This window comes from Chionomys nivalis, chromosome 18 (genome assembly GCF_950005125.1).
Source record: "Chionomys nivalis chromosome 18, mChiNiv1.1, whole genome shotgun sequence".
NCBI classification, from domain to species: domain Eukaryota; kingdom Metazoa; phylum Chordata; class Mammalia; order Rodentia; family Cricetidae; genus Chionomys; species Chionomys nivalis.
Genome location: NC_080103.1, coordinates 23,610,711 through 23,632,214, shown reverse-complemented (window position 1 = coordinate 23,632,214; position 21,504 = coordinate 23,610,711). Strand labels below are relative to the sequence as shown.

The 21,504-nt window shown below is 42.1% G+C and overlaps 1 protein-coding gene across 2 annotated transcripts in view; it reads right to left on the bottom strand.

Moving 5' to 3' along the window:
• Vav3 (vav guanine nucleotide exchange factor 3) overlaps positions 1-21,504 on the bottom strand; it is a 317,139-nt gene that overhangs the window by 233,682 nt on the left and 61,953 nt on the right. For both annotated transcript variants that reach the window (XM_057793503.1, XM_057793504.1), the window contains exon 2: positions 10,346-10,462. In XM_057793503.1, the coding sequence (XP_057649486.1) occupies positions 10,346-10,462 (117 nt within the window). The remainder of the gene's footprint in view (positions 1-10,345; positions 10,463-21,504) is intronic.

The following is a 21,504-nucleotide window of genomic DNA, read 5'->3' as shown; positions in this document are numbered from 1 at the left end:
TGAATAAAGAAGCTGCTTGGGCCTATAACAGGGCAGAATATAGTCAGGCTGGAAGAGATACAGTGAGAGAGGAGGCAGAGTCAGTGAGATGCCATGTAGTCACTGGAGCAGATAAAGTTGAAACCTTGCCAGTAGACCACGATCCTGTGATAACACACAGATTGATAGACATGGGTTGGTTTAAGATATAGGCGTTATCTAGAGATATGCATAAACTAATAGGTCAAGCAATGTTGTAATTACTATGGTTTCTGGGTAATTATTTCAGGTCTGGGCAGCCAGGAAACGAATGAGCAGCCTCTGCCAACAGAGTAGGGATCATGGTCATTTTTCACACACTTTCCATACCATGTCACACGGGACAAGGAAAGAAGAAATGCAGTTTTGCCTGCTTTCATAATGTCAAGGAAGGCAAACAATATTGCTAGGTCAGTTTTGCATGATACAGAAGAGAAAATGGGGGTCTTCGTCAGAAATAGAGAACAACCAGAGACAAGTCAGCAAAAGCCAGGCAAAAGGGGACAGTATCTCTCAGAACCAGCCAGACTCGAATATTTGGATAAAGCGTACATTCTCAGATTGGAAGCAAGGGTGTTTTATCTTGAACTAAATCAATAAAAACAAGGGGCTAATGGATGTGAGGAGAGAAAGGCAAAGAAAATGATATTAATAAATTCTAATCAAATGAGTCATGATGACTAGTAATTTAGTGGAACTAAAGCCAGGCAAACCACAGAGTCAGGAAAGTGAGAACTGGAAAGACGGAAGTGCAGCGCAATTTCTAATTGGTCTTAATAATAAAAACCCAGAGTCAGATATTAGGGAGTGAAAGCTGAAAAATCAGAGAAGTAGAGCAGTCAGTCACTAGTTCTCACCTCTATGAAACTGTCAGATTTGGAGCTGTGGAAAATTACCCTGAAGATTCATTTGAAATGACTTGGAACTCAGGGCAAAGTGAGAAGTAACACAGTGCCTTTGATGAGAGTTTTTAAAGGCAGAAGTAAGTATGGTTAAAGGAGCAGCATTTGTTACTGTGCACATCCTGGCAGAATGAAGCAATAGGTTTATCCAAACACAAATAAGTTTAGAGGAGAAAGATCAGATTTTATACATAAGTGTGAAACAACCATAGGGTACCCACAGCTCACGATACACAATCATGAGAAACCCTAGACTAAGCAAGACTTCGAGTGCCTGTATTGTTACAGCTCACAGAACAGGCAGTACTGCCCAGCATGAATGGTTTCTTCCCAAGCTTCCTATTAATATTTCATAGGACACAGAGGCTCCTTGGGACATTGTTTAGGAAATAGTAAAGCAGAAGTTTTCAACCCTGTGAAGATTAGAGTTCTTGGTGGTTATTTATGTATTTACTTATTCATTTAGAACTGGCTCTGATACTATTAAAAAGGAGACCCCAAAATAATGTCTTGAATCAACAGCAAAGCATAAAGCACAGCTACCTCAACCATGTGTGTGGGGTTGTGTAAGTGGGTGCAGAGACCATGAGAACAATGACAGCGGTGAGGGTTTCCGAATGGGCATCAACCAAAACCAATTTGAAATTCAGCATGTAGCAAACCCAAAGTATCTTGGGCAGTGCTCACCCAAGTTGCATCACACAGCTTCACTGCAGCCTTCATTCTGAACACACACAGCACCATACACAGACTGCACATGCCGTTATGCCATGCAGCACCAACAAACAGCCAGACACACAACAGCTCCAATTCAAGATAATTGAATATTATAAACATACAGTGTATTTCAAAATTATATATGGTGAATTTTCATTGTATGTAACAGATGTTTTTACTTTACATACAGCTTTCTGCTCTTCTATAAACAATGGTATAACTATGAAATATACATGTTTAATATTTTCCTACGATTCCTCAGCTTGTAAGTATCAAATCAGATTATCTTTGGATTGTACTATTCGACAACAAGCATACCCATTTAATTAGCATGAAAATTTGTATTCATCTTTACTAAATGGTAATCTTTACTAATGGTAAATGTAATAACAAAGAATTATTTTTGGCATAAATTCATGGCTAATAGCCATCCAATGTTTGATTAGTATATCCATTTTATATACCTATATTACAGGGGTCATAGAAAAAATTCTCCAGTATAAAGGGATTGTGGGTAGAAGAGTTTAAGAAACCCTGGTATGAAGAGTGACCTTTGCATGGGTCAGGTACTAGAGTTCTACAAGACATGATAAGCATGGGAAATTACCCAGGTATTCAATACCCCTAAGAGAGCGAGACAGGTACAAACATTGTTGGAAAAGGTCATCTCTGGTCCACAATCAAAGAGAGGAATAAAGCTAATGATGCAGGAACTATATTAATAGCCAGTCACACCCATACATGGGGGAAGGCTGAAAGCTGTGCCTTTTCTCTGCTTAAATAAACAGAAATAAAGGCCTGGGAAGGAGTTCTCTTTGCTAAGGAGCAACCACTTCAGAGCTCCTCCTTAGTTACAGAAAAACACACCGTCTTCTATTCTTCAAGGGGACAAAGTAAAGGAGTCTTTGTGAGCAGTTGGTTGAATCTTGGTAAATTCCTCAAGAGACTTGAAATAAGCTGACTCATGGGAAAAGTCCAGAGTCATCTGGGAGGAAGAGGTGAGGCTGCCAGCAATTTTCTGGAGCTGGAAATGGGCATCTATGAGCAGTACACAGAAGGAAGAACTGCCCTAAGCTTGCAGTAGCAATTGATTCTGAGGGTCCTCTGAACAGAGCTCTGCATTAGTAAGGGAGGCTTGAGGCAGAGGCTAAACTTTTAATGGGGGTAGTTGGGCCCCTGAGCTGAACCGTGATGGAAGCAAGAGATTGCCAGCATTGGGTATTATCCCAGGAACCATGCTGCCCAGTCTGTAACAGCACCTGGCTTGGAGAAACCATGCAGATCTGTTCCTTTGAGGGCTTTGAAAGAACTAGGGCCCTACATCCTACATAACCTCTGAAAGTTCTGAATAATGTGAAGTGGGTAGGACTGCAAAGGAGGGATGTGACTCTACTCATAAGAGAGTCCAAGCACAAGTGCACAGAGAGAAGGATTCTAGTTTTACATGCCACACACGCTCATCCCAGCTATAGGCACAGTTGTTGATCGGTATGCCTGTGCTAGCTAAGAGGGTTCTTTGTCAAAACACCCAACATGAGGTACCTAGAGCACCTTCAAGCAGAAAAGATGTAAACGCTTTTGGTTAGTCAGGGTTTCTTATGACAGAGAAAGTCAGGCGAAGAGTTCCAGAAGAAAACCCAATTCAGGCTCTCACATGCAGGATGCTGGTGTAGGAACTCTGAAAGGTGAAGATTCCCAGTGTCTACCAGGATGGAGATGTGAAGATGATCCAGTCATTCAGGTACAAAGGTCTAGGAAGTCAGCTAGGTATTACATCACAGACCAGGCAGATAAAGGTCCTTGGACAATTATGTATATATACTGAGCTGTGCACATCAAGTTGGAAAGGGAGAAAGGCAAAAAAAAAAAAAAAAAGCCTTAGCAACATCACCAACTAAACCTACACACGAGGCATTATGGGATAAACAGATATTTAAGCTCACAATGGAAGGGTAGAGCTGTGGAAAATTCTTCTGTACACTGTGACTATGTATTATTCTCATTGGTTAATAAAAAGGTGACAGGCTGATAGCCAGGCAGGAAGTATAGGTGGGACAGCCAGAAACAGAGGACTCTGGGAAGAAGAAGGCAGATGCCTGCCAGGTACCAAGCAAGCAGGACACATAGAAAATGAGGCAACAAGCCATGAGCCATATGGCAAAACATGGATAGGAAATATGGGTCAATTTAAGTGTAAGAGTTAGCTAGTAACAAGCCTGAGCTATCGGTCAAGCATTTATAAGCAGTATTAGGCCTCTGGGTTGTTATTTGGGAACTGACAGGCAGGAGAGAAATGTCTGACTACAGGGTAGCTTGGTAGCAGCAGGTTACTATGAATAATCTGCCAGGAGATGAGAAGAACAGGTGGCGATTTCTACCAAACAAATCATATAAAAGTCCCTCTCAATATTAAGTTAGCTTGATAACCCTCTATTTTCTCCGCACACCCAATGCATTTAAGGCACTAAAGGCTCTATCCAGCCTTTACCCAAAAGCTATTCTGGTATAACTACAGATGTAATTCATATCCTGCAAAGAAAATACAACTTGATGCGCTTAATGCAACAGTTGCCTTCAGTGACAGTTGTACTATAGAGTTCAATATCTAAGTCGACACAAAAACATTCAACAAAACACTTACATGAGCCAAGGACAACATAGGGTGTAAACAATGAGTATCATCATTTCATCAAGTCAAACTGAGTTTGAGCAAAAGTGCCACTAAAGTTTTCTTTCTGACCCTAGCCATGCCCCACACTCAGCACTCTGAATGATCTATATCTACCCAAACCACCAGCTCCAGACTTGTTCTAAATTCATTTACTCAATCATTTTCTGGGCAGCGAGCCAGACATTTGCATAACACACCAAACATGTATAGTTGATTCCATTCACAGACAAAGAATCAGAGGGCTTGGGTGAGGTCACACTAAACCATTTATTACAGGCTTTGCTGGCTTCCGCCACCATTTTGTTCAAGTCAGTATGTGTCTTTACTTCAGGTGGGAGGGAGGGTGCTGTAAGGCCTTTCAACCTGTCCTTTCCATTTCATTGGAAATAGGCCAGATGTCAGCAACACACAACCTGCAGAGGCTCTTGTGTTCATTTTCTTAATCCCCACAAGGCAGAAACAGAGGTGGGAAAGACTCCTGATGACTGTGACCCACGGAAACCTGAAGACCTTGATATTCTTTGAGTCAATTAAGATGATAAGGAAAGTATTTACCATGAAGCCAGCATTAAACTCCTGTTAGCTGCATGCATAGTGCCCAGCAGAGAGGCTCTGGGACTCTGGCTCATCTTTTCCCTCCAGTAAATGAGAGATCGGAAAACTGACACAGATGTATAGGGACAAGAGAAGAAATATTTCTACATGCTTAAAAGAATTTGAATTGTAAAACAAGAAATCTCCTTAATTTCTGTCACCTTTGGTTGAGAAAACTAAGAGAAATTGGCTCAAAGGAAAAAAATAAGGAACACATTGGTTGGGGTCATGGAAAGAACGCACAGACACATGCATTCAGCTCTGGGCACAGGATGTCAGTAGGCTCTATTCCCTCTGAACTGGAACCCAGCTGCCTGTGGCTCCTCCAAGTCTCACAGGCCCACATGCAACACTTCTAATCTAAGAGAGCAAACAATAGTGGTAACAACAATATACCAGATGCATCACACGGCAAAGGAAGAGTAAAGCCCAGCTGAACAAACCATCTCAACTAAATGGAGAAAGGGAAGGGTTGCTTTTCTTCTGTGCGGCCACAGAAGAGGGAGAGTACTGCTGAAGGACCACAATTAATTTCCCAAACTCACCCCGCAAATGATATTAGTTCCCACACTCAATTCAAAATTGAATTCCAGATGTTTACTAATGAATCTCAAGCTTATTCAAAATAATAGTGTTAGCCAGCCCTTGTACCTCAAGTCTGTAATCCCAGCTACCAGGAAGACTGAGGTGAGAAAACAGCAAATCCAAGATCAACCTGGACTACGTGATCAGTTCAAGGTCAGTCTGGGTAAGTTAGTGAGATCCTACCTCAAAATAAGGAGGAGGAAGGGGGAGAGGGAAGCAATGGCAGCAGCTGAGGATATACTATAATAGTACCAGGAGGTAATGTTCTTGTCAAGTATGTATAACACCCTAGGCTCTATCCCCAGTGAATAAAAAAATATAACATCAATGTTAATCATAGCAATGAATATAGTAATAGCTAGTGTTTTCTGAGTCCTAACATTATACTGACGCATACACTGATCCTCGACTTATAGATCAGGAAACCAGAGCTCAGAGAGGTGCGTCAGTATAATGTTAGGACTCAGAAAACACGCTCACCTGGGTAGGATGAAGCCTCAATGCAAGTCCTACAACCTGCTCAAAATGACCTTATTAAAGAAAGCCCCACATGCTCATGTACCACAGATGGACCGACTGACAATGTGGGAGGACACACTTCCAAACAGCTTGAGTTCATCAAAACGGCAAACAGGACACAGTGAAAGCCAACACATTCAGCATGACATGAAATGAGCAAATGTCCAGATCCTGACACGAGGGCTGACCAGAATGGAACAAGGGATTTCTAAGATAATCCCAGGGGTGGGAAACATTGTTTTAAAAACCTGTGCCTTACGCAAAGAAAACAAGATTTTACTTATGGTTGTTACCATAAAGCCAGAAATGGATTGATTATTTTGAAAAGTTAGAAAATAGTGAATTTTTTTCTAATATAAACTCAAAGACAAAGCGAAGCTATGTAAGAGGACTAGAAGAACAAGGATGCTTCTCCCCAGAGCAGGCTGGCCTCTGCCTGAGGCAAAAACCCTGTCTCTTTCTCAGCACCCAAGAAACTACCACCACCTGTTAACCTCAAGCCTCTGCTGCTCCCTGAAAGAGGCCAGGCTACCAGCCCTGGTCCTGCATGAAATGCACGGCCACTCGGAGTTAAGGACAGCGGTCATCTTATGCTGAGGCTTCTTTCTTTGGACAGGTTAGACAAGCTGTAATTGGATCCAATTAGAATTTGTGTTGACGTTAACTCAGAGCAAATTGAAGTGAACCAGGATTGAATAGAGAACTCAATACTAGGAATCAGGGCACTGCTGAAAGGCAAAATAATTATAGGCCATTCTATGGAACTCAAATGTGTGCTCTCCACCATGAGAAAATTATCATTCATCTGGGCTGATTGACATTTTCCCAGGATAGTCTTAATTTCCAAAAGCAAACACATCCACGCCAGGCCTATAATTCTAAATACGTTGCCAAAAACAACACTAAAGAAGAGGTTTGGTGGAATCTAGAAAACATCATGATGTCACGAAGGGCAGAGGGGACAGCTGAAAGATATTTGTGCATAAGTGAGAGCCTATGACACTCTTCTCTGCCTAGACTTACTCACTTCGGCCACCATTACTCTGTGCCTCACACAGCATCCTGAATCTGACCTTTCCTCGCAGATGAACCAGTCCAAAACTGGATTCAAAGTCAATGTGTCTCTTATGCTTTTTAATTTTAAAAAAACTTTGGCTTCTCCTTCATGTTCAACCACACTTCCTTGACCATCCAGTGAGACCCAAAACAAGGACAGCAGAGAAGAGTAGAGAGGAGAAAGGCCAGGAAGCCAGATTGCAGATTCTGTCCCTAACCCCACGGCAGATGTCGAACCCTCTGTGCCTTCCTTACCCATCACATTTACAGGCTGCCTTCACGGTGCTTTGAGAAGCACATGACTCAGCGGTAACAAGCACTCTGAAAACTTCAAAGTGCAATAGAAAAATAACAAGATATTATCATTATAATTATATTTCTAGACCCCCCCCCCAAAGCCACCAAATAAATGTGGGCTTTAAGTTTCCTATGAGTAGAAATTGAAGCACTTCAACATATAAGTTAGCCATGGGTTTCCTCAAAGCGGCTTCATCATATTTGCTAGCATGGGTTACCTCAAAGCGGCTGCACAACCAGAACATCTCACCCCAAAATAAATAGAGTCCCTCGTTGCTGTTTAAATGGTATTCCGTAGCATGAATAATAAAATACAGAGACAGATATTGGTGTTCAACCTGAAGATCAGAAAAGCAAAGCAGCCAACCACTAAAGAGACCTTTTACCCCTCTACCAAATCTTCAAACCAAAGGGGCCAGATCCTTTCTCCATGAGTCCTCAGATACCATACTCCATACTCCAGAGAGTTCTTTGCTCTTCCCCTTTATATTCCTCTCTCCACCCAGCCATATCACTCTTGTCTCCACACCCTAGTGCGGGGATACTCGGATGAAAAGTGTGAGCTACCACCAGCTGGATCTATTTCTGGATCAAGTTTGCGTATCCCAGGGTGGCCTTGAACTCATAGAGAGCCATCTGCCTCTGTCTCCCTAGTCCTGGAATTAAAGGTGTGTGCCACCAGTCCCTAGCCTGCAAGCTGAATCACAGATCTTCCCCTTCCTCTGTGGGAGGAGGTGCTTTCTATTACTTCTCCATCCCCTATTTTTCTCATCATCCAATTCTTCCCACACATTCCAAAATTCTGGATACCAGGAAATGTTTTTAAACACAGATTTAATTTGTGTTCTTTCTCTTCAGCCCCCCCCCCCTTCACAAGAAACAGCAAAGAAACACTTGTATCTCATTTTCTCTTTCATCCAATCTGCTTGACAAATCAAAGGCTGACACAGTGGATAACACCAGCATGTCATTTCCTTGTCTTAATTCCTCCCTTAGGATGTGCAATTCTCTCTGGGCTGACGGCTTGGCTTTGGCTGCAAGTCTTAGCTCCCACAAGAAAAGCCACGCTGCACATGCCACAGTCTGCTTCTCACGCATGCTTCTTTCAGGTACTTTCCCAGTCATCAAGCAGGCACGCCACTCCACACCATAGACAAGAAGAGTCTCCTCTGGAAGCCTCACCTCCAAAGGTTCAGCTACAGTTACCTACCTCCTGGACTTCAACTCGATCGCCTGCCTTCGACGGCAGCACAGCACAGCTGTAAACAGGCTTCACTTTGCTTCCTCATGACCTGTCTTCCTGTTCCTTATGCCACCATATTTTACCCCCCATCACTGTACTTAGGACCCCAAGTCAGTTCGCTGGTAGCATGTCGGCGATAAAGACAATCCGTAATGTTACCGTCTCCCTTTTCTCCCATGCTGGCAAGAAACCTGATGACCCACAGGCTGAGAACTGTTCACACTCACGGACTGACTCTGGGTCTAAGCCAGAAAGAGGCTCAGTCTTCAACCTCCCCACATGAAAGAGCTTCCCATCTTTGCTCTGCGCTTTCATCAAAATTCTAATATTTCTGGGACAAGTTTTTGCCAAGAAAACCCATCCAGTGCTTGACCAAATATTACATTCTAGATGTTAAGTAAAATGCCAGTCTCAGGCAGATACTTGGGAAGATACTCGTACCCAGATTAAGGAAAAAGGATGGGGCCTGGAGAGATGGCTGAGAACCTAAACGCACTTGTCGTTCTTGCAGAGGACCAGTTTGGATTGCTAGTACCCACATGGTCCCAGTTCCATGGGCTCTGAGGGCACCAGGTACATTTGTGGTTCACAGACATCAGAGCAGGCAAAACACTCATACAGATAAAGCAAAATATTCTTAAAAGGAGAACTTAGTTTTTTCCTCCCCACTGCAACTTGCAGCTAAGGACTAAAATCAAAGTCTAGCACATGTAAGACAGGCTTAACAGAGAGGTCCACCCCCAGACTCAGCCTAGCTTTCTTTCTCTTCTTACATGCCTACTTTCAAAATGCAATGGAGCTAGCTGACTCCAGGCTATGCCAGGAAAGGGGCTTAAATTCATATCAATTCATAAAAAAATAATAATTTTTAAAAGTATGATTTTAACTTTTAATTAATTTATAGGGGGATGCCAAATTCTATGGTATGCACGTAGAGGTCAGAAGATAACTTGCAGGAGTCACTTCTGTCTGCCATGTGAGGCCTGGCTATCATACAGGTCATCGGGCTTGGTGGCAAGCACAGGCACCCACGGGGTAATCTCACCTGACCAAACGTGTTTTCTTTCACAGTGGACTTAGTGTTCACCAAAGTAATAACATAAATAATAAAGCCATTTCCATGTGAAAAACATCACGGAAATGCAAGCGATCCGACAATCTCCCGGTAGCGACGGAACTCAGAGAGAGAGGACAAGCTAGTATGTATGAGGTCCTGGGTTCGTCCCAGCACCACCCGATACCATATTTCATCTTTTCCAAAGAGTTGTTCAAAGTTTTTACATTGAGAACAGTAACTTCACATTCTCAGCTTCCAAAAGTAAGATGCCTTGCAGTAGAGAGAAGGCCATAGGAAAAGCGCATTGGCCCTGGGACATGAAGGATGACAACTCAGCCTTGGAGGAGGCAAGAGCAGGAAGGATGACCTGTGGATAAAAGGCGCCCCTGCTTTGAGTCACAAAGCACTTCTGAACTCACTTGCAATGTTGTTGCTGCTGTTTGATCTTGTTCTCTAGAATGCGGCTTTTACTTATTTGCTAAGCCACTACTCATGACATTTAACTATATAGGCCACTTAAGACACTTTGATTTTGGGTAAATACTCTCCAGTGAAAAAAATTAAACCTAGGCAAGGGCGAGGGTAGTGTAGCTCAATAGTGAAGCATTGGCCTACCATACGCAAGACTCTGGTTCAGCTCCCAGAACTATATTCAAAGGATTAATTAAGAAGCAAACAATCCATACCTTTCCAAAGTCACGAACATCAAACAGGTCAAATGCTTCAAAAAGTTCGCTTTTCCTCATTCCAAATGTCTCACAGCAGGCTGACAGAAATGTCCGGATATTCTTCAGACAGAGAAACTGAGGAAGAAAAACAATAGCATTGATTTTTTTTTCTGAGTGTGACCTGTCTTCTGTCACACATATGCCATGATAAAAGTGCCAAGGAAGGACCGATTTGGGTCTTTCTTCTTGTTCTATCCTTTCATGGGTCTGTGAGTCATACAAAATAATGTTCAGCATGTGTACAGTGTGTATTCATCACATCCATTGCCCATTGTCTTCTCTTGCCCCCACTACCTTCTAATTCCCTCCCTCTTTCCAAACACTCACCCTCTTCTGTTTACATGTCTGTTTCAGCTCTAAATTCTGTACAGCAGAGACAATACGTATTCCCTAGCTTCCTAAGCCACCTTATTGCTTTTGATCAGCCAGCAGTACTTTGAACTGACTCTGACCAGAAAAACATGGTTTGTACCCTCTTGAAACTTACATTGAAATATGATATGACACCTAAACACAGACATGGAAACAAACAAATTGTTTTTTATGTTTTTACATAGGGCCTGGAGAAGGGATCTGGAGAGCAAGGAAGCAGCGGCAGGTGGAGCTTAACTAGAATGATTAGAAGGAATTTCACCAAGAGGGTGGATGGAGAAGGGAGGTGGTCTGAGGTAGGAGTGTCTAGAGACACTAGAGCAGAGTGTGTGTCAGGGCAAAAACTAAAGGTAAGGGAAATGTAGGGGTCAGACAGGGAGGCCTATTGGGCAGCCTTTATTCACATATAGGAAATCCCAGAAGCGTGGGCCAAAAGTGAGACAAAATTTCATAGCTTCTAAGGGTCTTTCAGGAGCAGCTGTGTTGAAGACAGATGGAAGGATATTGGGGAAAGCACACGGTAGAGAAACAGGAGGCTACTGCACCAATCCAAGTGAGAGAGGACTGTGGGAAAACAAGGATACACTAGCGCTGGGTGCCATCAGAGGAGCCATTGACCGCCAGGCAGCAATGGATATGTAAGTATACAGCCCAGGTGACATAGGCATGGACTTCAGACCTAAGTTTTGGAATCTTCAGCAGCGGTTCTCAATCTTCCGAACACTGTGACCCTTTCAAACAGTTCCTCATGTTGTGGTGACCCCCCAGCCACAAAATTGTTTTTGTTGCTACTTCGTAACTGTAATTTTGCTACTGTTGTGAATAGTAATGTAAATATCTGATATGCGATCACAGGGGGAGGGAGCATGGCCGAGGTGTTGAGAACCACCACTTTAAGAGTAGAGACAGCATTAACTGTGACATTGACTGAGGCGGACTTGGACCACAAAGTCTTAGGCGATCAGGAAGAGAAGCCCACAGAGAGGTGTGAGAAAAAGTGGCCAGTGCTGAAAGAGAGATTCAGGAGAACAGGTGTCCCCAAAGTCATGTAAAGTAGAGAAGGAGACAAACTACATCAGACATTTCAGGTGACCGGTAAGACAGAGATGGGCACTGTCTAGGAAATTTGGCAGTGAAGGTTATAGGCTCCTTGACAGTAGGGAAGATCTATGGGGACAGGGACGGGACAAAGGTTGTCTGGAGCAGATATTGCTACAGGAAAGAGTGAAAGTGAAGGCAGGATAGAGGCTGATGAGTGACACAGCAAAGGGGACAGAAGCATGACGGTTATCTAGAAATAGGCATCCTTACCCCTACAAAGATGACAGTTATCCAGAAAGTGGCATCCTTACCCTTACAGAAACATGACTGTTATCTAGAAAGAGGCATTCTTACAGAAGTATGACAGCTATTCAGAAAAAGGTATCCTTACACAACGAAGTTCTTGAGCAGACAAAGGAGAAAGGTCCCTATGTTGGGATACCAAGCTCATCCCTATGACTGGAACAGGAGGTGGACAGGAAGTTGCTAAGGACAACTTAAGAATCAGACATTGGGGTTCAATTTTAATATCTAAAAGACACATATCCATCTACACATATACCCCCAGAACCAAATTAGTTCTAGATCTGTTTGTTTGTTTGTTTGTTTATGACAAGTTCTTAAAATGTCATCCCAGCTAACTTGGAGCTTGCTATATCGCCCAGAATGGCCTTGAACTCAGAGTAATCTCTCTGCCTCAGTTTCCCACGTGAACATATAAGCAGCAACCACTCTCAGCTTAGTAACTTAAGAATTTTGGAAACAAGAGCTGCCATGGCATACATCTTAAAAGTTTATGTATTTATGTCAAAACTTTAAATAACTATAACTTATTATATGTCAATAATACCAAAATAATTTCATAAACTTAATCTTCTGGCGGCTGGTGTAGTACACTGGTGTGGGAGTGATTTCTTTCTAACCTGTTGCTTTCATTGGTTAATTAATAAAAAAACTGCCTTGGCCCATTTGATAGGCCAACCCTTAGGTGGGTGGAGTAAACAGAACAGAATGCTGGGAGAAAGAAGCCGAGTCAGTGAGTCGCCATGATTCTCTCACTCCAGACAGATGCAGGTTAAGATCTTTCCTGGTAAGCCAGCTTGTGGTGCTACACAGAATATTAGAAATGGGTTAAATCAATATGTAAGAGCTAGCCAATAAGAGGTTAAAACTAATGGGACAAGCAATGTTTAAAAGAATACAGTTCCGTGTAATTATTTTGGATAAAGCTGGCCGTGCAGGCAGCCGGGTGGCGGAAAGTGGCCTGCAGCTCCTACTACTACAGTACACACCTGTTACCCCAGCTCATGGGGCGGTAGAATGAGTATTAGGAGTTCACAGTCATCCTCAGCTACACATTGAGTTCAGAGTTAGCCTGGGCTACATGAGAGCATCTCAAAACCAAGGAACAGGGAAAGAAAGAGAAGAAAAGAAAATTAACCTCCAATAAGTGAGTAACATTAGATAACCATTGCATCTTTGTTTTTGTTTCCAAAGCACTGACTGTCCATATTGGACCTCATTTTGGTTTTATGAATTTATAAATTTTGAAAAAAAAACTCATCTTGCTTTTTCTTCATTCATATTTGTCATGGACTTAACTTAGACACCTTTTACCCTTTACAGGAATCATTCTCAAAGGCTTAAATATTTCAGGAGGGGTTAAAACCACAAGGGAAGCATCACGAACCCTTTGAAATGGAAACAGTAACCAATCAGCAGAAGCAGCCACTGCCATCTCTTTAAAGATTCATGAGACCTTTACAACACAGCACCACCCTGCATGCTGCCCCTCCACCCAGAATTGCTTATTTACAGATTAAAAGCCTTGCATTCTGCCAAGACGGGCAATAATTACTCTCTGAGGGATTATACAACTGCTCTCTTACAGTTGTTTTTTTTTTTTTTACATAATTAAGTGACGAGAATCATAGCTCACCATGGTTGCAAATGTCACCCTCTCAGGATGTCTCACTAAACCCACATTTTCCCCATGTGTAGGAAAAACTGCAGCGGGCTTCTACTAAAGTGCTTTAACCACGAAAGTCAGAAAAGTAAGAAGCATCAATCAAAGTTGAAACACTTGAAAATAGTCACGCGGCCTGAAAAGCAGGCAATGCCTTAACTGGAGCCAATATTAACCTTACTTAACTTTTGCAAGTTCAATTCTGTTGAGCTCAACAAGTCTTTGCTGGATTTGAACCATGTCACTCGGGCGCTGCTGCCTTTCCAGGAAAGCCTCAAGCCTGAGTACCCTCTTTGATACCTGTTTCTTCTAGGCAGCCGTTTCTGAATGCCTGCAACATCAACGTCACAGATGCTGGAAATGCTAAACAGCCCCGCTTTACGCTTCTCTAGTAATATTCCCAGGAGCTTTTCACAGAGCCTGGAAATGGGGCTGATAGCTCGCCATGCACTCTACACTCTGGGGTGTTCTGCTCTGTGCCCACACGGAAACAAAGTTGAGGGACAGATGAGGTGGGCTGTGGCATCATTAGGGAGGCCCCAAACACAGCTGAGCCCACCAGACTGTGTCCCCCCTCTAAAATATTTGTTACGCTTTGATTCTATTCATTGTTTCCATTTATTGAAGAAATCTAAACAAAGGTTGCAAGACTAATACAGCACATAATGCAATCTGTGCAGTCATAACAGTGTTACGCACGCTTTTGTGCGTGTCTTTTATTATATTGGCTTTTGGGTGGGGGTCTGTCCTGTTTGAAAGGAGGGTGCAGACAATTGTCTTCACTGCTAAATCATTCACCGTCCATCTGACATACCAAGAACACCAGCACATATCAAAAATCCTGCTTTCATCTTATTTTCAAACTTTGCTTTAGAAAGAATTAATAATTAATATATATTGGCTATTCAAGTTTTTACCATTCTATCCTCAACTTCTTTCTATATTTCTCACTCAAGCTAAGATCTACTCCAGTGGTTTTAATTGCATTTGGCTAGCTTATCTTTGGAATATATTTTCTTTTTAGCACATTTTAATCAAAATATAGATATATCACTTCCTCTTTTCCTTTCTTCCCTCCAGTCCTTCCTATGACATATGTTACTCCCTGACACCTCCCATGCTACTCTGCAAACTGATAGCCTCTTTTGTTTTATATTATTGTTATATGCACTAGTATATAAATAAACCTACTAAGTCCATTTTTGCTATTCGTGTATATATTAAGACCTGACCACTTTGTATTGGGTAACCAAGGAGGGGACTCCTCCCTGGGAGAGGCTAATTCTCCATCTAGGCATTCACTAGCTGCCTACAGTTCTTTGTCTGGGAGTGGAATACTGGGAGCTTTCCCCTCTTCCACATTAGCATGCATGTCTGTTGGTTGCATTGTTCATGTCTTGTTTATGCAGCCGTTTCTAGAAGAGGCAACCTAGGAGCAGATATAATATATTTTAAGATTTCTTCTTTTATATTGAATTTTATGGAAATCACAGGATAATTGACTTATAAGGCATCCTACATTATTAACTTGTCTGACAATTTACCATAGAATCACTAACCTGCTTTTCCAGCATCTACACTGTCTGAGAACGGAAGTCCAATGGGCAGAAATAACTCATACTGCAGACCTCACAATTCATCGCACAGAAGGCACAGGATGGAGCTGACATCTCCTGGCTAGTTCTAAGGTCCATCATTTGGTTAAGATGGTTGCTGGTTACTTTCCCACCTCTCTGTGTATTGGTTTTAACATTTCTATATAGCCTGAATGTGAATGTCCTATGTCTGCCTTATTTCTAAACCATTTATCACAACGGATACACTGACGACCCTTGCTGTTATCCACTTGGGACTGTAAAATAATGATTTTTTTCCAGTTTCAGATTCCTTCCTCACTTATTAACTGACATTATTTTATTTTATCTTATTTTATTTTATTGGTTTTTTCAAGACAGGGTTTCCTGGAGCTTTAGAGACTGTCCTGGAATCCACTCTGCAGATAGAACTGGCCTAAGTCCAGGGATTAAAAGCGTGCCCCACCACCATCCAGCTCACTCTTTTATTTTTTAGAAAAGAAAATCTTCTCATTGTTCTTGTATTTGTTTTTTGTTTTATTTTTTTTATTTTATTATTTTTTTTTTTTGAGTAAGATTTCGTCCCTGGGCTCTGTTTAACTTCGTGATCCCGTTTCTTTATGTCAAAGTCTCCAATTCACAGTTTTCATGACCTGGTTCTGAAATCAGCCACTGCCACAGGCAAGTTGATTTTCATTTGTAGATGGTATTTAGAAGACAAAAGAGCATCCAGCAACTCCTAGATTCCAGGCAACAGCAATCAGTGAACCCATGCCTCTACCTTACGTGGATGTGACCTAGCCCTTGCTGCAGAAAAACCTCATTTAAACAGAATTGGCCTAGGAGGCCTTTAATGGACCTTTCTCAGAACTCCGCAATCTTTGTAGAAGGCCTAAGAAGCCAACACACATCTCAATCTTTCAAAAGGAAAGAAACTGGAGCTCACTGAAGATGACCCAGAGCTAGAAAGGTGACTCACACAATATCAGCCAGCACAAGCCTTCCTCAAGTCTATTCATCCTTTGGGATCCAAACGAGTTCCCTGGTCTTTTGTGTCATCTGCAACAGCTTGAATAAATTGCCTGCAGAGAGATACTTCACAGCACAAAACTAGCCCACCTTACTATTTCATAACCATCTCCTAGTCTTCACCAAAAGTTAGACAACTTAATAAAGGCATGTCACTCATTCACGAGACCACTTTAGGTTGCCTTAGACTTTAAACCTTTAGGAGTAAGGATTAAAGAACTTAATTTTTAAATGTTTATATTTGTATACAAGATGAATATTTAATAAGGATACATGAAGTTCTAATAACCATAAGTTTATTTTAAAAAACATCAGTGAGATGCCTATTACGTTTTAGACATTGTGAATTTTCTAAGATACATCCTCAAGTGGATTCTGATTGATTAGTATGCTGAAAAAGTTAATTGAAAGTGCCAAAAATTGGGTCCAAAAAGGAGACAAAACCCAGAATCTTTCACCCAAGCCTGGCTGCGGTCATTCAGAGCACAGAAAGCAAACCTGGAGCTGCACAATCGGGTGGCAATGCTATTCAAATGTGGGAAGTTTCTCTGGAGTCCTGGAGCGTGGGGACAACTTTCTGAAATAACTGGTAGGCCACGCAACGTGAGGGGTGAGAATCACTAAGACTGAAATGGCTGATGCTTGGATGAGGAAGAAAACAGACAGAGTCAGGGTGTGTGTGAGAAGGAGAGATAGGTAAGGCGTGGACCACTGAGGGACGGGGACAGAGGGAGTGACTGACACGGACACACAGACCTGGAAAGGAGCCGTGAGAGGACTGAGGGAGACTGCAGTTACCTAGCAGGACAAAGAGGCTAAAGGGTCCTAGGTAGAAGAGTGGAGCATAGATTAGCATTGCATTTTAGGTGTTTTGAGTGCTTATTCTGCTCCAAGTTCTATGAGAAATACCGGTGCTATTCAGTCCTCACAACAACCCAATCAGGAGAATTTGGGTTTTCTTTTATATCTACAGAGGCTTAGAGATTTATTCAAACTTAGAAAATCACATACTAAGTTACACTGACATCACACTGCAGCGCATGAAGAAAAACACGGCTCTCTTTTTATTATGACATGAGTTAGACAGGAAAAACAAAACAATTAGAACTACAGTGCATTAATCTAAGAACTGCTGACAATCATTGGGACCAGAAGGGTGAAAGCAGGAAAATAAAGGACTCTGGGTCATATGGAAAGGGTAAGGGCTGGGAGAAGAACGACTTAGGATGGCACCCATATCTTTATCACTGAACGGCTGGCACTGGTATTCACTGAAATGGCAACAGCAAACGGGGCGCGGAGTGTACGGATGAAAGCGACGACAGGCTGAGTCAGTGAGTTCTATTCTTCATGTGTGGAAAGGCCCAGTGCGCCTGCTGTTCCTCTCAGGAGTCCCCAGGGATGAGTGATGAAATCTAATAGCAAAGCCACCTTACATTCACTTGCCCCTTTAGCTCTCTGCCGCTAAACAGACACCACGCCTGTGCATATTCCTGGCGGATCAGCAGGGGCCAGCAGGGTTTCATGGGCATTGGTCTGTGAGTAAAACTCAGCTAGATCATGTGCTATCTTCGAAGAACTCCATCTGGACCCTAACACAACAAATATCTTCAAGGACGGTGAGGGAAGAGGGCAGACAGAAGAAAAAGAGATTGCTTTGTGCTAACCAGCTACTCAAAACACTAGAGCGATTCTCTCCTGGATTTCCACCTTGTTTGCAACAGATTCTTTTGCCATGTATGCGATGTGCATCAGGGAGATGGCCATGAGAGCGTTGGGATTACACACTCGCCGCAGTGTCTCGCTCTATACGGGTGTTAGGGATCCAAACCCAGCTCTTTGGGTTTGCACAGCAAGGGCTTTGTCCATTGGACCATCTCCTTAGTCCACCGAAGTTTGTTTATTTGTTTTATGTTTATTTAACAACAGTGTACAAGCCTGGAAAGTGCATTTTGCTGGAATGGTTATGCTCCTAAGTGTAGGGCTAACTTGCAGGCTGCACATCATCTTCTCTGCTCTGCAGCCCCTGGCTCACACCTGTTCTGGAAAGGGGCATGCTGGATTGTAATATCGGTTACCCAACTATCATCCCAAGAAGCACTAAACACATTGAGAACAGAGACTGTATGTACCCCAGGAAGCTTCCCAACAGCACCTGGCTTTAAATAAACTTCTGAATGGAAGCTGAAGCAGCTTGTTTACAGGGAAAGAGAAGAAAGGGAATTAACTACAAGCTATCTTTCAGCTGTCAAGAAACTCAGTAAATTTTTACATCAAACTGTCATCATATCCTTGTACCTATATGACAATACAGCAATACATCTTTTTTATTAAGTTACTTCAAAGTCTCTTAGAGAGACTGGGAAAGATGGCTCAGAAGTTAAGAGCACTTGCTGCTCTTTCCAGAAGATGAGGGTTTAGATCCCAGCACTTAAGTTGGGAGGCCTACGACTCCTTGGAACTTCAGATTCAGCGATCTGATGCCCTTTTCTGGCTTCTGTGGGTACCTACACACACACGGCATACAGACAGACACACGCACAGACACAGGCATAGCACAGACAGAAAGACATAGACACACACACATTTAAATTTTTAAAAAATCTTAGGAAACATTTGTGTGGAGTTGGTGGTGTGGTATTTACAAACAAAATGAAATATTTCAAATTATTAGACTATTATTGTCATAAGTGTTTTGTCTGGGTTGTCAGCTTGTGGTGCATGGCTCAATGATGGCTACTAGCTGGCCCTCAGCGTACCCTGGCCAAGAGTCACCATCACTCTGGTTTTTATACCAGTCCTAAAGCAGTGGTTAATAAGAGTAATGATAGTGGTGGTGCTTACTAAGCTGAGTGGCAATGGACCTGAAGAGGACAAACCCAGCCGACACACCCACACCTAGGTTAGAAATTGACTGGCCATCCCAGTCATCAGCATCTCAGAACAACAGGCCACACACACACACACACACAAAAAAAAAAAAAAAAAAAAAAAAAAAAACAGGTCTCTCCTGGATCAGAGAACGGAGAAACCTTGTTTGTGTCAGCTCAATAGGATGGAGGCTGGGGCAGTCCCTCCCTGAAGAACAGCATTCACCATGAAAGACAATTCATCTCTGCAGCCTGGCACTTTTAAAGATAACCCTTGCAGATCTGCCTTTCACACATAACAGGAACGAATGTTAAGTGTGTTTTGTGTTTTCTGTTGCTAAGTTTGGTGGTGGTGGTGATATTTTTATTAATTTTTAGGAATTTCATACAATGTATTTTTTATCATATTTCCCTCCAACTCCTCCATTAACCCCATACAGGTCCATTCCCAATTCCAAGTAGATCAAATATCCCAATGTTAGACCTGAAAATGGGAAACTTCTAGAAGAGAGAGCAGGGAGTGTACTTCAGGATACAGGCTCAGGGAAGAACTTTCTGAATAAAGCTCCAGCAGCCAAGAGAGGAAGACTACAATCAACAAGTGGGATTCCATAAAATTAAAACCATTCTGGACTGCAAAGGGAACAGCTAATCATTTGAAGAGGCAGCCTACAGGATGGAAACACATCCTGCAGAATAGAGACAAAGGGCCAACTGCACCTCTGATGAAGAATGCACATCTCACACAATGAAACACCAACCAAACAAACCACCCAGTTTAAAAGTGGGCTCTGGAGCTGAACAGAGCTCCCAGAAGAACTACGAACGGCCATGAATCATTCTTAAAACGTCCATCGTCCTCACCCACAGGGAAACACAAATTAAATTACTTTGAGATTTGATCTTACTCCAGTTAGAAAAGCTAAGATTAAGAAACAATACTTCAACAGACTCTGGGAAGTCAGCATTGATCTACAGGTGCAAGTAGAAACAACTTATTGTTTCTTTGGGCAATAGTGATGTTGACAACAGTAGTTGTAAAATGTATGATTTTAATCCATTACATCAGCATTATGTAAATATCTTACTAATTATTCTTTAGGGTAGAATTCCTTTATATCCTGAACTACCACAACACACAAAATCAGCAACTGTTCATTCTGCCTTTTAATAGATTTTCTTTATATAAAACGTCTATGTCTTGATATTTTATTCTTCTAGCTTCATGATAAATGCCCCCAATTCCCAAATTTAAATATAAACAAGTTCTTTAAAATGAAATCTATTGCTAGGCATATGTCACAGTATGTTCAGTTCAAAATTCTTGGTGTCTAATCACATGAAGCCAGGGCACAGGCATGCCACTTCTGCATGGAGCCACTAAGGTACGGCAACCCACACGGCACAACCTGGGTCGTGTGTGTGGTATTGGCTGATGTCTCTGTGTGGGTTGGTCTCTTCATTCAGGATCTATATAAACTTTCCTGACAAGCCTTCATTTTTCCCAGTTTAATTTCTGCTTGTTCATTTCTTTATGACAATCAAGTAGGGGTGATAAATCACTAAATTACAAAGAAAATAAGACTCAGTTTACAAAACAGGTTCTCCAGGCTCTACCAACCAGTCTGCTCTTCTGGTTCCCGCTAAAAAGGTTTGAGGATGATTTTTAAAAATCTTTATTAATTTCTGCACACGAATAAAAGTGTTTTAAAAGGATTAATGGCTGCTTTATAATCTTACAGCATGTTAAATAAGAAGGGACAATGCCGTTGGCCTTCCGCTGGAGGACCATCGCCACTGTAAAGGAGGCTTCTGAAGTGCAATTGAAAATGAAACGAAGCATTTCCCCACATGAGCTCAACTTCAGATAAGAGAGCCATAAATAACTTTTCTCTGAAGTAGCCTAAACAACAAAATATTAAACTGTTATTCAGGTCAGCAGAAACATTCGTGTTAAAGCAAGCAAACCACCTTACTCTGCAGGATGCTTGAGAGCCTTCCTTTCCTTCTTTCTTCTTCTTTTTTTTTTTTATTTAATACATTTTAATTAAACTGTGATTACATCACTTCCCTTCTTCCTTCTCTTCCCCCAAGTCCTCCTATGCCCCCTCTCAAATGAACGGCCTGTTGTTCTTTGATTATAATTGCTCCGTTCTAGCTGAAGACATTTAGAGTAGGCTGCGGTTCATGAGATTATCTCTGGCACACAGTTATTCACATCTTATCAGCCACTGTTTTTCTGTGCTAAGTATCACTCCAGAGCTC